The 17,288-nt window shown below is 41.1% G+C and overlaps 1 protein-coding gene across 1 annotated transcript in view; it reads right to left on the reverse strand.

Moving 5' to 3' along the window:
• timm50 (translocase of inner mitochondrial membrane 50 homolog (S. cerevisiae)) overlaps nucleotides 1–17,288 on the reverse strand; it is a 43,067-nt gene that overhangs the window by 25,205 nt on the left and 574 nt on the right. The window contains 3 exon segments of the mRNA XM_059331214.1: nucleotides 882–903; nucleotides 12,449–12,480; nucleotides 15,824–15,980. Of these exon segments, the coding sequence (XP_059187197.1) occupies nucleotides 882–903; nucleotides 12,449–12,480; nucleotides 15,824–15,980 (211 nt within the window).

Genomic DNA, 17,288 nt, shown 5'->3' on the forward strand with positions numbered 1-17,288 from the left:
GTTTGACTTCTGTTCTTGCAGTCTGTCTTTGGATCCAGAAAGTAAATCTGTTTGTGTGGTATTTTTCAGGCGGTCAGATGGGCAGTTTGGGGAGAATGACTGATGGGACAGGGGCATATGGATGGTTGGCACACACACACACACACACACACACACACACACACACACACACACAGTTGGCAGTGCCACCGAGGCTCTGTGGAGTGATCCATCATTCAAACAAACACTGACACCAACACACACACATGTCGCTGTCAGGGTGTCAATAAAAACACACATGTTCAGGAGGAGATGGAGGAGGACTCATCTGGACCAAGCAGGGTGGATACAACACACACACACAGTTCTTTCAATAAGAACACATGCACCAAAAGAGGCATCTGGTGTCTTCAACTTACAATTAATTCCTTTATCAACTAATGCAGATAATGTTTTTTTGAGTCTCATCCAAAAATGAAATTGAACTTAAGAAAGTGTCAGCTTGCAATAATGCATGGTGAGGTGTTCACCCAATGATTCATTTTATTATCAATTAATCGGCAGATATTTGATCCATCATTCAATTCATTGTTTAATCTATAGAACGTCAGATAGTTTCAGCTCTGATTCAAATACATTTTTGTGAACCGAGGTTCTCTTTCTCTTTCTGTAGATTGTAGGTCTAAGCTTACATTTAATGTATTTACTTTTTTCTCAATTCAACCAGAAAAATCTCTTTCCAGCACAATCAACAACATCATGTTACAGAAATAAACTAAATTGTGAAATGAGACACAAACTTGCCAAAAGAACCACAAGATCAAAGAAACAACCAACAATGGACTCCTTAAATTTAGGAAAGTTAAAACACACACACGCACACACACAGTATTGACACTCACCTCTGTCGAACTCGTCTGGAATCTGTCAGGGAGGCAGAGAGGAGAAAGAAACTGTTAGAAATCTTTAAACACACCAGCTGGCTGATAATCAATCAATCAATCAATCAATCAACATTGACGTCACATCAGGACTGATCAGTGTGTGTGTGTGTGTGTGTGTGTGTGTGTGTGTGTGTGTATGTGTGTGTGAGAGAGACAGAGCTCTACATATCAATCAGTCTCTCTCTGACGGTTTAACAGACAGATGTTGAGATCAATGAGGCTGCAGAGCGGAGAGCATATCAGAACGACACGGAGATGAAGTTTATACAACAAACTACTGAAACATCACATCAACAAAATAATCAGAAAGAAAAGTTAAAAAAGAAGAAAGTTATTGTATAATCAGTGTTTGTAATAAACAAAATTAGTTTTTGCAGCAAGGAGAAAGCTTTAAGAACAGGGGGAGGAGCAAAAAGGAGAAGAAAAGGGAGGAAGAGGAGGATGGAGGAGGGAGAAGAAGGAGAGGAGAGGAGAAGGAGAAGGAGGAGGAGGGAGAAGGGAAAAGAAGGAGAGGAGGGAGAAGAAGGAGAGGATGGGAGGAGGAGGGGGAAGAGGAGGAGGAGCAAAAAGAAGGAGAGGAAGGAGGAGGAAGGAGAAGAAGGAGAGGAGATGAGGGGGAGGAGGGAGGAGGAAGAGGAAAAAGAAGGAGGAAGGAGAGGAGGAAGAAAAGGGAGAAGAAAAACAAAGGAGGAGGACAGAGGAGAAGGTGAAGAAGTTGAAAAAGACAGATGGGGAGAAGGAGGGGGAAGTAGAAAAGGGGGGATGAGTAAAAGAAGGAGAAGGAAAATGAGAAGGGGGACGAGGAGGAGAAAAAGAACAAAACAGAGAAAATAGCAAAAAAGGAAGAAAATGTGACGATGAAAATAAAATTAGGAGGAAGGGATTCGCCAGCTTAACGTGGTGGAGGGGTTTGTGTGCTTCAGTGATCCTGGGAGCTGTGTTGTCGGGAGCAATAGCTCCTAGTAGGGTCTCCCAAGGCAAAGTGGTCCAAGGGGAGGAGCCAGACAAAGAGCAATTCAAAGACCCTTATGAAGCAGGAAAACGAATAACCGTGTACCTCGCCCGGCACGGGTAAACCGGGGCCCTCTCCTGGAGGGAGCACGCAGGTGAGCGTCTGGTGGCCGGGCCTTTGTCCAGCCCAAAGAAATCACGAGGACCTGCTGACCAGGCAAAGGCGGGGACCTGGGTGTGCTGACCCCCGTCCCCTCCTTCCCTAGGGAAGGAGCCCAAGCTTGTGCGGTGGAGCGTTACTGACTAAAAATAGTTGGACTCACCTCCACGCATAGCGTGGGCTCTGGAACTGAACTGGAGAGAGGCTGGACTCTCTCCTTTTCCGGAGTTGCCCAGGGTGAGAGGCACAGGGCGGGTGTGGGGATACTCACAAGCCCCCGGCTGAGCGCCGCTGTGTTGGAGTTCTCCCTGAGGAAAGAGAGAGTCGCCTCCTTGCGGCTGCAAGTCGTGAGGAGAAGGTCTCTGACTGTTGTCTGTGCTTATGCACCGAACAGCAGTTCAGATCTTTTCTGTTATTGGACTTCTGCGGTAGTCACGGATTGTCCATAACGAACACCATGTTCGAACATAGAGTTGCTCATAAGTGTACTTGGTACCAGAGCCCTCTAGCCCAAAGATCGATGATCGATTTCATAATCGTGTCGTCAGATCTGCGGCCGCATGTTCTGGACAACGGACCAGCTCTTTACCCTTGCGAGACTTCTGGAGGGGTCATGGGAGTTTGCTCATCCAGTCTACATGTTTTGTGGACTTGGAGAAGGCCTACGACCATGTCCCTCTGGGAGTCTTGTGGCGGGTACTGCGGGAATATGGGGTACCGGGGCTCGTTGCTACAAGCTATCCAGTCCCTATATACCCAAAGTGAGAGCTGTGTCCGCATACTCGGTACCATGTCAAACACGTTCCCGGTGGGTGTTGGCCTCCGCCAGGGTTGCCCCTTGTCTCCGATTCTGTTTGTGGTATTCATGGACAGGATCTCAAGGCACAGCCGGGGGGAGGAAGTGGTCCGGTTTGGTGACCTTAGAATTGCATCTCTGCTTTTTGCAGATGATGTGGTTCTTTTGGTTTCATCAGACCGGGACCTCCAGCACTCACTGGGGCGGTTTGCAGCCGAGTGCGAATCGGTTTGGATGAGTCAGCACTTCCAAGTCTGAGGCCATGGTTCTCTGCTGGAAAACGGTGGACTGCCCCCTCTGGGTGGGGAGAGAGATACTGCCTCAAGTGAAGTTTCTCGGGTCGTGTTCACTAATGAGGGTAGAACGGAGCATGAGATGGACAGGCGGTTTGGTGCAGGGTCAGCAGTAATGCGGGCGTTGTAACGGACCGTTGTGGTGAAGAAGGAGCTGAGCCTGAAGGCAAAGCTCTCGATTTACAGGTCCATCTATGTTCCAACCCTCACCTATGGTCATGACCTTTGGGTAGTGACCGAAAGAACAAGATCACGGATACAAGCGGCTGAAATGAGTTTCCTACTTAGGGCGGCTGGGCTCAGCCTTAGAGATAGGGTGAGGAGCTCAGACATCCGGAGGGAGCTCACAGTAGAGCCGCTGCTACTTCGTGTCGAAAAGAGCCAGCTAGGGTGGTTTAGGCATCTGGTAAGGATGCCTCCCGGGCGCCTCCTGTTAGAGGTGTTCCGGGCATGTCCAACTGGTAAAAGGACCCGGGAAGGACCCAGAACACAATGGAGGGATTATATCTCTCTCCTGGCCTGGGAAAGCCTCGGGGTCCCCCAGGAGGAGCTGGACGTTGTGGCTGGGGAGAGGGGCACCTCGACTGCCCTGCTTAGCCTGCTGCACCCACGACCCGGCCCCGGATAAGCGGACTAGAATGGATGGATGGATGGAGGAATACAAGAAAGATGAAAAAGGGAGATTTGAAGTTGAGAAGTTTGATGTGAAGAAGAAATAGTGCTGAAAAGGAAAAAAAAGAGGAAGAAAAGGAGAGCAAAGTTGTGAAGAAGTTTGATATGAGGAAGAAATAATGAGAAATAATCTGAGACGAAATGACTCAGGAAAGAGTTAAACATGAAGGAGGAAAGAAGGAAGCAGAAGAAAAAGAAGGAGGAAGGAGGAAACCGAGGGAGAAAAACAGATGGAGAAGGAGAAGCAGATGATGCAGAAGCTGAGCTGGAGAAGAAGGAGGAGGTGGTGACTGAAACAGCTCACAGCTCCACCTGGTGGCCACGAGACAGAAGAGCATCAGACTGTGACTCAACATGATGAGGATTCATTATTCCTACAGGGACTAAGAGTCATTAAACTGACAACTGACTGACTGGGTGAGTGTCCTACTAATATCTCTGGAAACATTTAAATCCCTAAAAACTCACAATAATGTTTTGCTGCGACCTCTCAGACTGATTTAAAAACAAGTCAAAGCTAAATGTTTAACAAACATGACAAAACAAACACACAATTAATAGAAAAAAGTATGAACGAATGAACGAAGAAGTAGAGAGATGGGAATTTTGTTTGTTTTTATGACAAAAAGAAGTTCCAGCACATCCTCTTGTCTCAAGTTTCAAGATATTAAGAAGTAACAGAGGCACAGATTAATTTCACATCCCTCCATGTGTTTTTGCTTGCTTGCTTTTTTTTAGTTTGTCTGCTCTTAAATTAAAACAGACAAATACAAATTGTTGCGGTGGCAGGCCCACATGAGCTGTGTTAGGAGACCCAGTTCCGACAGGCCCACATGTCAGGGAAAACGATCTAGGAACCAGCTTCAAAACTTTCTAAATAAAACCTCTGGAAAAGTTTCTCCAGTAAGAGCTTCAAAGCTTCAAACATATTTGATCCTCAGCTGAGAATTTGTTCACACTTTACAGATGTCACCATTAAATGTATCTGACTGTATCATCAGGACGAAGAACGCTGTGTGAACGTCCTCTGTCAGTAAACAAAAGTCATCAGACGTGAACACACGGGCTTAGCGGATGTCAGACTCAGCTGCTGGAGGTGTGAAACAGGTCGTTAAACCTCATCGACACCTGCAGCCTGGGAAAGCAGGAGGGGGACCAGTTCCCACAAACCAACACACAATCCTCATGTGACCAGGAGATAAACTATGAAACCCTTGCAATATGATGTTAAGAGTCCGATACAAACAATTCTATCATATGAGAATCACCTTGAGGCAATCATCTGTGACACATCTGTCACTGAAGAACAAAACACAGAAAATAAACTGTAGATTATTCTAAGCACACTGCAATATAACACTGACAGGTTCTGGACTGTATATGTCTTAAAATTACATTAATTAAACAGTTTTCTTCTCTTTCTGACTGACCGCAAGATTCCCTGCACCCTAAAATCTGTCCTGTGACGCCTCCCGCAGGAGATACAAGGTATTGAAGCTGAGGTAAAATCACTGAAAGCTCAATGTGAAGGAAAATGTACAAAATAATGATTTGTTATCAGTATATTAATGTTTGGCACCATGCTTCATTTTCTAAATTAATAAAATTGATAGTTATAAGGTAATAATTAGCACGGAATGCATTTTAAAAAATTTTCACATTACCCCGAAAATTTACCTCAACATTCATCATTATTTAATATTAATAATTATATTCCATTTCTTCCCAATAAAGACGTGAGAAATAGCTGGTAATATCTTTAATATTTTTCCTGGAATTAATGTTGCTAATGCAAAGGTCTACCACAAGATATTTTAGATCATATTTTACCTTCACAAATGTATATTGTTTACTTCTGCACTATTTTTTGGCTTACATTCTTATTTTTTACTTGCATATTTTCCTTCAAAAACTTTTTTTTTTTATTGTTGTGCATATTACAAATAAACACGTGAACCTGATTCTTCTCCCTTAGTTACTGGCTGGAATCTAGAAAACAAAAGCCAAACCAAAGTTTTGCATTAGTAACTTCTTTATGATGTTGAATTCAGACTGAAACATCTTCAGATCATCATCATTTCAATTATTTTTTCATTAATCTTGTTTCTTTTGGGAAAAAACAACTGCATTGATAGAACACTTTTATCTAACATTTTCCTCTCATTCACCCATTTCATTGGATGGTTCAGTGTCTTGTTCAAAAACTATTTTAGAGAAGTAAAGAAACAGGAGGATTTCTACTTTATCTTCTTTGTTAGCTAGAGAGGATATTAAATGCAGTTGAGCTAAGATCATAAAAATTCAGCTTCATCATTTAGTTCATCCAAGATCGTAAAAACATTTTTTTTCTTTTTCAAATTCACTTTTTGATACATTTTCTCCACAAAGACAAAAGCACAGACTTGTTCTTGATTCAATAATTATTTATCTAGTTGGTATTTGTTAAACTCTGTTCAGACACCACATGTACACCAACATCCACCCATCACATAAAATATGAGTGCAGCAGCAGCTCTGTGGATAGCACATTTTGTCACTTTGTGCACACGAGTACATTTTAAAGAAGACCGGAAGAAGAACAAATGTCCAGTTCTGACTAGGGTTGTGAACAATAAACTGATGCGACCGGATATTCGGTTTAACAAGTGAGAGATACGGCTACGTCGGTAGCAGCCTCCTCAATAGATACAAATCAGCCATGAATTCCTAGATTAATCGGTTGTAGAGTCATGGGTCGGGTATCGCCACACTTGAATCAGTTGGCGGCTTCACACACTTACAGTTTGCGTCAGCGTTTCAAAAACAACGCGAGAGGTGAAGCTGCTCGCAAAATGGTTCTCACGCAACTCCATGGGTCTCCCATGTCTCTCCCAATTCTCTTATTTTGCATCCCCGCTTCCCTCACTGCACCGTTCACTTGCGAAGCGTTTTAAGAGACATGAGAAGTCCTTTATTTCCTCCGAAGCGTCACATGAATCGACGTCCATTTCCAATGACGGTGGCAGTGGATCACAGCTGGATCAGCTGTCAGTCGGCTGTCACAGCTGTAGACATGCATAATAATAATAATAATAATAATAAGCGTTTTCTCTGTTTAACAAACAGCTGCACATGAATAACAACCTGCATTCTGTATTTATACTGTGAACTGTGTCCTGCTCAGGGACACGGGAATGTCTTTATATTATATTATTTATTTGCCTATTATTTGCGTCTGGTGATAAATTAATTATTTAAAATCCCAGATTGTGTCCGCTGAACACCGACCAATGTTTTATTAGGTTATATGATAAAGGGAAAATGTAAATGATGTCATTCAGATCAAACCTACACTCAGGAATCATCAGCCTCATGTGGGACTGAATGAAAATGACAAAAAAAAGATTCTAGAACGATCTTTCTTTTAATTTATTATAAATGTAGAAAGATGTTTGTGGTCTTTTTGTTGTTCAGACCCACAATAAAACTGATTTTTAACTCTGGCGAATCAGAAGATAAATAAAATATAAAACTTAATATAACATATAATATAATATCATAAATAATAACATATAATATAAAATATTAACCGTAGAATCAAATCAAATCAAATCATTCTTACACTGTATTGGTACGAATCGGTTAATAATAAAAGTACATCGTTTTTGAATCGTATCGTAACCTGTGTATCTAGATGCGAATAGTTTATCACAGAGAGATGTGCAACCCTAGTTCTGACGCAGATAAAAGCTCAAAGTTTGGACAAAGAGGTGAGAGAAGTGTGCCATCTCAGTAACTGCTCCCACAGTGAGTTAAAGTGACAGGAGTAAACTAAAGCAGGAGAAGAAGCTGAAAGAACCAGAAACTACTTATTTTACCACAAATTCAATAATTCATTTAAGAGTATCATCTGCCAAATAACTTGTTTGATCGATATAACGAGATCTGATCCTCAGTAAAAGTATGAACGATCAGGGTCATCAATTATATAGTATATATATATATATATATATTTAGCTCCTGGTTCGGTTTGTTGAGTTTATCCAGTTTACTTTGGCCCAGTTAACAACCCCTCTGTTCACACTCGCACATCCTGAGTGATCGGATCACAGGTAGACAGCTCCAAGTACAGGTGTCACAGTGTTTTAGTCATGTGTACAAAAAGTGTCCTGGGCCACCTGCTTGGGTCTGCAGGGTCTCATGTAAACAGACAGGCAGACAGACAGGTGAGCTGCTGAAACGCTCCCACCTGCTGCCCAGTGAGGGTGGCGGCAGCAGCATCAGCAGGACGGAGGTCGACAATAACCTCATAGTCCAGGTTTATAAAATGTAACCAAATTCACATTTATGTAGGATATTCCTGCAGTTATACGTGCTCTATTACCCAGGTGGTTGCTCCATGTTTATTTGCAAATAAAGCTGAAGCAAGATCCAATCACATGTGGTCACGCTAGTGGAGGAGCATGAACACGCTGAAAAGTGACACAAGTTTACACTGCCAGTACATTTTTTGTTGATTGACTGAAGAAGCAACCATTTTAGTAATAATTTGACATTTCAACTCAAATGAAAGAACTGGCTGCTTTTGCTTCTCTAACATTTTAGGAAAAATTAACAATGGGGTTTTGAACAGTCAGTGGAATTCAGATACATTGTTCACGGTTATCTGATGCTTTATCGTTTTTAAGATAATAAATGGCATAAAAATAACTGGTGAAAAAAATCCCATATAAGCACATTGGTTTTTGAAAAGAGGTTGGAATCAGGTTTGCAAAACGTCTGAAAACAGAATCAATCAGATAAATCAGACTTGATCTCTCCTGATAGCATCAAAGCCGTGTGTCCTGTTTTCCTGAACACAATAATCTGTAACGCTGATGAGAAGTGTGTCCTTTTGAGGAACAGTTTCCCCTCTGACAGCTGAGAACGAGGCGGAGGAGGAGGAGGGGGGAAGTGTGCCTCCTAAGCTTTGAAGTGATCCAGTCTGCCTGTTGGCTAGACAGGATACAGCCACAGGGTTTATAACGTGTGACACAGAGAATGAATCCTCTGAATACAGCTCGGAGGAGAGGACGTGTCCTGATTCTCGCAAAATCACACAACTTCACGAGAAAACTCTAAAGTTTCAGCCCGGCCTAATCTTTATCAGGAACCAGGTTATTTGTTTTATTAGTTTAAAACGTTGGTGTTGCAGAAGAGAGTCCAGAAAACTCCGGACAGCGCTTGCACACGCCACATGTCACCGTCCTGTTTAGCAAATGTCCTCTGAGAGGACGAGAACGAGTCTGGAGGTGAGATAAGTGTGCACATAACGGCCCACACACACAACATGAAGAAGTGTGTCGTCTGAGCTGCATGCTCCTCGCAGGAAGTCCAGGTGAGATAAGTGTGCTCTTTGAAGGGAGAGGGCTGTAAACAAGTGAATGCAGCGGAGACAAAAGACAGCTCATCTTTCCCACGTTTTGTTTCAGCACAAACTCCAAATTTAAAATCCACCAAATCATAAACAAGTCAGCATGACAGTTCTGGTGATTCTTTATCCTGTATTTTATTCAACAATCGAATTCCCATGCCTGCACTTACTGTTTAAAATAATAAACTTGGACTTGAATCAATTGACTTCTTATATATGAATCAGTTTGGATCTTGCAGAGAAAAATTAATGTGGTGATGATGGTTTGTCCTGCTGGCTATCAAAAGTCAAAATCTGAATCCTTGTGAACTTCAACTTTTTGCATGCAGGGTTAGTTTCCCAGAGATCTCTGCAGTTTTTTCTGCGGGAGGTGGTACTCTTGTTTCTCAGGCCGACAGCTTTAAAGTCCCAGTGACAAACAGAGCTAAGCAGGATGCCTCCCGACACATTTTGTCTCTCTGCTACCAACAAAAGGCTCCTAATGTGAGAGAAGTGTGCCCTTTGAAGTGTCCCGTCTTCCCAGGCCGACACCTCCGGCTGCAGATCCTGTCTGAGCTGAGAGCTGCTCTCTAATGAGACCACGACTACAGAATCAGCTGTCTGATCACAGGAATCTTTCACTATTACTATGTTAATGTTCCCCACAATGATTGACGAATGATGATTTTTAAAAATAAATCTACATAGTTCGCACTGGAGTCTCTGTAACAAAAGCAATTTCCCCCTGGGGATTAATTGAAATAATTCAGATTCTGATAGCCAGTAACTGTAAAAACAGAAATAATCATCCAATTTTCAAATTTCCTGACGGCCCCTAAACGAATCGTGTCTGACAATTCAGTCTGGAAAAATAACCAAAGCTGAGGTGATAATAGTGATATTTCATTAAAATGACTATATTCTACATGACTGATTTAAAATTTTGCCAAAAATAAAGCGTTTGCACTAACCAGATCCTGTTGAAACATTAAATTCTGCTCCTCAGAGACACTGAAGACATGATTGATTCTGCTGAGACAAACGGTCACCTGACAAAACAAAAACTAAACTTGGACATGTTTTTTTTCAATATTTTTGACACTTGTGAGCACTTGCATATAAAGATTGTACTATATTTACATTTTTAAATAAAATAAATCCGCAAGAAAATCTACTTGCATTTTTCTTCTTATTTTATGATTTATGGCATCATAATGTTTCCGTAGAGCTGCAGGATTTACATATTCTGTTTGTATATTGAGGAGAAAAAACAAGGCTACAGCAAAATGTGAGGTTCAGTTGGGGTTCAGAGGGTCAATATTTTCTGATGCACAGCTCAATATTTCCAATTGTGGTCAATTACGTAATAATATAATCTAAGAGCCAGATGCAAGATTTCTGCTGTAACTTTATCTGTCAACAAGCACAAAGATTAAGACCTTAAAATGCAGCTGAAACCTCCAAAAGCTTGTAAGGAAATACTGAAGTTGTGAAGGTCAAGAATGAAAGTCAGCTCTCAGAATGTACATGTTTTTGTTTTTCTTAATCAAACTGTTCCACTACGAATATATGGACATATTTAATGTTACCAATATCTGCTACTTACGAATTAATTAATACATTCCATGACGCAGCAAAACAGACGAAACAGACTGTTAAAATAATTGATTATTTTCTATATTGGTAAATGGTTTTATGCTTTATTTCTGCTTCTGTGGTCTGTCTCTGTTCTCTGTGAGTGACGCAGGTCACTATCAAAGGTCAAACCTTGACTGTAATAAATATCTCTATGCATTTATATTAAGTCAGACAATATGATTTGATACATTGATTGTGTTTGTGTGTTAATATTGATGTAGAAAACTATGATTACTTTAATTACATATATTCCATTTGCTTAAACTGATTAACATTCTATAAATCACAAAGAATGACATCCAGATATATTGGTGCACAGTTTTTGCTGTGTGTGTATGTGCATTTGTGAGTGTGTTTGTGAGTGTGTATGTGTGTCTGGAGAGGGGAGACCACAGAAGGCCGAATGAAAATCCCGTGTGAGAATCTCTGTAAGTCATAACAAGGAAAAATGTTTGTGCTAACAAGTTTGTTAGCAGGCCACAAGGCCTTGTCCTGGGCTGCAGTGATTGTTATGCCCAGGTGGCCTGATGTGTGACGGTATGAAAGAAGACTGGCGAATGAGCGGATCAAGAAGGCGGGACTTCCTGGAAGAAATCGACCAGCATGTTTTGTAAACAAATGTTAGTATTTTAATGGGTTCCAGGGAGGGAGTCGTGGTTCAGACTTCACGAACTGAAACACGTCTGTTTGTATTCAGGGACATGAGTTAATTTTGAACCCGGAGATCTCTGTAAAGTGCACGTTTTTTGACGTATTGTAATAAAACTTTTGTTAAACTGAGGAACTTGGACGTTCTCCAGCTCTTCATTTCCCCATCAAAGAATGCGCAGAAAAATGGTGAGGTTTTTTCTGTTGGTGACAGATTTTTTTCTGTCGGTGACACATTATCAATTTTCAAGGTTTCCTCATGCAATTTTTCTAACAAGACTAAACAATTTCTCAACAGCTTTCGTCAGAATTGGGATTTCATTCTTATGTCAGTTTTTGACTTGACATCTTTAAAATGATGATTCAGTTAATGTTACAGTTACTTATCCTTGCAGTATCCCGGGGTATCCGTCAGGACTGGAAGTGCTGGTCATTAGTGGGTGGAGTGGGATAATTGTGTCTTTGATGTCCCTGCAGCTCTCTGCTCAGACGGCCTCGATGTCTCAGCTACCTGTCGAGTGTGCTGCAACGCCTCGTGTTACAGTACCAACCAAAGGGTTCGCTGCAGGTGAGATAAGTGTGCTGTTTCCTTTCCCACAGCGACAGCTCGCCCTAACGTCTGTCCACGTCCTCACCTCGGACAGACAGGACACACGTCACTGACACATGTGAAGTGTGTCCTTTACAGTCCTATACAACAGGAAGAGGATCTCAACCTGCGAGGTGAGCCAAACACCACCACACATCAAAAAGAGGAAAAGAAAAAAGGCTGAAATTCACAGCGGCGTGCTGAAGTGTGCCGTCACATCAGCTCGGCTTTAATCGACACAGAGACGAGTAAATATGTCTTCAGTGTGTGGACACAAGCTTTAAACCACCATCAGTCTAAAACACTGACACAGGTACCGCTCAGGATGTGTGCAGAATCACACCTGCAGGATTAGTGTGTGTGTGTGTGTGTGTGTGTGTGCGTGCGTGCAAGACAGTAAAACTCACAATGTTTCCTTGCTCGTCCACTGAATTGGTGCCTAAAAATAAAGACAAATAAACAGTTAGCTGCGTGCAAAGCTGTGTGCAAATTTGCTTAACAGGAAAAAGAAAACACAATCAATATCAATCAAAATCAATAAAACCTGTAACACACAGGTTGTGACACCTGTGAGCCTTCAACATAACACAACAATTACTTTCAGGGTTTCAAACACAAGTTCAAACTTAAAAATGTATCTGTAGTCCAAATATTAGAGTCATACAGCCCACAGCTTTGAAGTGGGTGGCGAACTTTAGCACCTTTTTTGCTACCAGTCAAAATGTCTTTCCAGTTTTAGACATTTTATGACAGCAAAGTTATTGCAGAATTTTAAAGTTAAAATATAGAAAAGTCTTCTAGAGTATCAACAGAAGTTCTGTTTTGGTATCAGTGTTGGAATTTTGTTAGGTTAAGTTTTCAAGTCAAAATAATTAGTTGATGACTCAGTTAGTCAACAGAACATTTATTTACAACAATTTAGACTATAAATTAATTGTTTAAGACGTTAAATCGAGCAAATGTGCCACATATCTTCCAGCTGCAGCTTCTGAAGTGTGAGGATTTGCCGTTTGTTCTGTTTTATATTTTTGACGCGTCACTCTAATCCAGGCATGTCCAAACTATTCCACAAAGGGCCGTGTGGCTGCAGGTTTTCGTTCCAACCAAGCAGCAGCACACCAGACTGGACTCAGTTAATCAACTGATCTCAGTCTTCAGACAGTTGATTGGTCAAACTGTGTGCTTTTGCTTGGTTGAAACGAAAACCTGCAGCCACACGGCCCTTTGTGGAATAGTTTGGACATGCCTGCTCTAATCCCTTTTTTGGACTGGTGGTCAGTTATAATATGCCCAAGAAGTGTCTTTAACATTTTTTTATATTATAATCTAAACATTCAATGGAAATGAGGAGTCAATAGATTAACTAATTCTAAATTAAACACTATTTTGCAGCCCTAAAAGCCACCAAATATGCACTCACACCATATTTTAGACAAACAAGTCACTATAATATTTTTCAGCCTTTTATAAGCAGGTTGCATCAGTATTTCTAAAGTTTTATCACAGTATTCAGAGGCTTTATGAAAGAGGTCAGAGAGGACAGATTAAATTATTTTGCAACACTAAAGCCTGCAAATATTATCTGTGCGTCACCCAAAAAGTATTTCACGAACCTCTCTGCAGGAAAACCACAGAAATATGTAGACATTCAGTTTTTCCCAGTTATTTTCAGGTTATCATCCAGAATCAAACAGCTGATCCACATGGTAGAGAGGAGATTAAATCCCAAATGATAAAAGACTCTGAGTCTGTACCCCACAGAATTATTCCATGATACAGATGAGAAGAAAAATATGAGAGAGGAAAAGTTAGAAGGTGGTAAATCTCCAACAGAAATATGGGGGAGCTCCATAGTAGTGTCTGAAATGATAAAAATAGAAATATATATCCATCTTCTGCGTCCTTCAGACTCTGCAGAACCAACGCAGAGTCGAAAGCTTCTGCAGACCGCTCCGTTAACTTCACAGAAACAGCCAATAAAAGACGACAAATGCAGTAAAATCCAAACGTGGCTTAAGGCTTCAGCCCAGGAATAAAACATAAACTTCAGGGTAAAAATAAAAGCAGAGGTGGCTTCATGAACCCAGCAGATGAAATTGTTGGTTCATTAATTCCCTGCTGGGTTTAGCAGCTCTCTGGTGAGGTGACCAACTCTCCCTCTGAGCTCCTAATAAAAAACCTCATCACTCGCTCACTGTTTTACCAATAAAAGTCTTCAAGTCATCTTCGCTTAAAAGTCTTTTAAAGTCTTCTAAAAACTTCTAAAGACTCTTCGTCACATCAGTTGCTTCTATTGCCGCCAACTGAGAAGTAAAACTCCAATCGTGTACTTTTTATGTTAAAATCTGATGAATTAAGTCTCTTTTTTGCTCTCAGTCTCTCTTCGGTGAAGATGAGCTGCTCACCACTGACTGACAGCTGCTGGCTCCGCCCATCTGTGGGCTGTCCCTCTAAACAGGAAGCTGAGGGTGATAAACCAATCACGCCCACTGTTAACATCTTTTCTCCCCTCGATCAGAGCGAGTGTGGAGGCGGCTTATGATCAAGTTTAAAGCTTCAGATCAGCCAATTAACTTTTACCTGGCGTTGGAACTCTTTATTTTGAATCACAAGATGATTTTCTCAATTCATCGAACATTTGTTTGGTCTATAAGTGTCAGAAATTAGTGATAATGCCTATTTAAGTTTCCAAGAGCCCAAAGTGATGTCTTCACATACTAGGCCTGTCACGTTAATTAAAATATTTATGGTTTGATATCTGGACCTGAGAAGGATAACTGGCCTTGATATCTCCTGTTGTGTTTCCTGCAGGTTTATTTCCTCCAAGTCAGCACAATTTATCCAACACGATGTTTGATAAACAGCAGGTTTTACCCACTATTATAAAAGCAGGGTGCAGCTCCTCAGCTCTCATCATTAAAGCTCTACAGGGTTCTAAAAACCGTTCAGTCTTCTGACACACAACAGAGCAGAACAGAAAATGGTGTCGACCTTCACACCTGATCTCACTGTGGACTGTTTTCATGGCAACTGATGATATGTATTAAAATAATATAACCAGCTGTTAATAGCAAGTGGTGACTGCTCTGCTGTTGACTTACTGAACATTAATTTATGACGCTGTCATGATTGCTTTATTTTCCATGTTAACAGAATAAATTATGGATGTTTTTTTGTTTGTTGCCAGATGAATTAATTAAATTATTTCAGAACTTCTACAGAACCTGAACCAGATAACTCCCAAGATAATTCCCAGGGACTACAGGTGAAAATTAGCTATTTAGCTAACCCTGGTATAGAAGCTATTCTATGCATGGTCCCTGTCAAACAAAACCAATAAATAAATAAATAAACATTTGTGTAACTAAGTATTTACTTTGGAAGATAATCTGTAAGAAATGAAGTGGTGAATACTTCTCAGTGTGAACTGAAAGATAAGAAGTTTCACTTCATGATAATCACAAGTTCTGGCTTCACTCGGAGGTCACAAGCAGTCAATGAATCACACCATTAACTGGACACACAGACTGATATGTGACCTGCAATGACTCTTTTTTTTTTTGCACACATGTAACATCTCAGAATCAGAATCAACATGTTCTGGGCTGAGGCAGCACAATCGTCTCACCTAAAGTTGTTATACCTTGATATTTTGGGTGTTTTTTTGCCTTTTTTTCCTGTTTGGAAACTTCGGTCTTCTGAGTTGTTAACTGCCATTCTTACACTAAAATGATTTGATCTTTCTGCATGTTTTGAAGGACAACACAAGTTTCCAGACTCACCGAATAAGTAGACCATGCCGACGGCTCCTCCGATCCCCATCAGCCCCGCCAGCCGCAGCACCATCTTCTTAGCGTAGGCTGTGTTCTCCTTCTGCTTCTTGTCCTCCGTTTGTTCTCCCTCCTTCTCACCCTCACCTCCCTCAGGAGGAGGCTGGCCCTGAGCAAAAATGCAAATAAACCATCATTAATGTCTATAACATCAAAAGATATAGCTCACAGACTATTATATGATTATAGATCAGACCACCACCCTATGGTTGCTAGTAGAGCTGAAACTAACAGTATGCTTCATCAGACATTAAGTTGAGATGAACCCCTTATTCTGTATATAACAGATTTAATCAAAAGCACAAAGTGATGCCTTGATGTTGAGTAACAGCAAAAAACCTGCAAGTTAAAATACCAGACATCTGCCTTTAACCAAAGAATGTCAGGTACTTTAACACGCCAAATATCAAATGATTAATCAAAGACATCACTTAATATTATTCTAATATTACCTTTGAGATCACACAAACACATTGAGGTGAAGACCTGTGTGAGCTGAAATGCACAGAAGTAGGTTTATTCATCTTAAACCTCAACTTCCCAGGTATCCTGATATAGGGGTCCACCCATCAGTTATGTGACTAAAATACCAGCTTAGACAGGCGACTATAACTCAGAAAAACACCACAATCATCTCTTTAAGTTACTAAATACTACATCTTTATAGTGGATGCAGGAATGGACAAGAAAAATATAAATGATTGTTAAAGCTAGGGATACAATATTACAGCTAGGATGTTCTTTCGCAAATACATCATTTTATCATTATAAGATAAAAGGTTAAATCCTACATTTTCAACAGAAAGCACACAAATCCTGTCATCTTTAAACCTTATTTTTTCGAAATACAATATACACACATCTCTTCCACTTTATGGAGAACGCTCATGTCAAAGCCAGTCTGCTTTGAACCTCAGTACATCCATCATTTTAGTGAAGGTGACTCAAGACATGTGGACAGCTTTTTCCCTTGAATATCCTGTTCTGACAGCATGCGAGTCGCAGTCGCTGGGAGGTTTAACTGGAGGCGGTTATGAGAGGACAGGGGAGGGGGTTGGGGTCCGATCTGACCTTCAAACCAAACAAACCTTGGCTGCCAACACAGTTTATCAAACAGCTGCTACAGACACAGTTAAACTAAAGTGAGACACGGTGAGTGTCTGTGAGGAGCAGAAACAAACAGAAACATCCACATTACAGAGAGGAGACTCAGGCTACACTGATGCTAACAGACACAGCTACCCAGGCACACAGCACACATTATTATCTGATAATATGGTCGGGACAGATACCGGCCAGGTTCAGGAAATGAACGTTAAACTGGTGTGTCCTTACAGAAAGACAGCCCACCTACCTGTAACTGCAAAGACGCATGCTAATATTAGCATGTTAGCCTGTTAGCTTCGTTAATCTCAGG

The sequence above is a fragment of the Centropristis striata genome, chromosome 4, assembly GCF_030273125.1.
Source record: "Centropristis striata isolate RG_2023a ecotype Rhode Island chromosome 4, C.striata_1.0, whole genome shotgun sequence".
NCBI classification, from domain to species: domain Eukaryota; kingdom Metazoa; phylum Chordata; class Actinopteri; order Perciformes; family Serranidae; genus Centropristis; species Centropristis striata.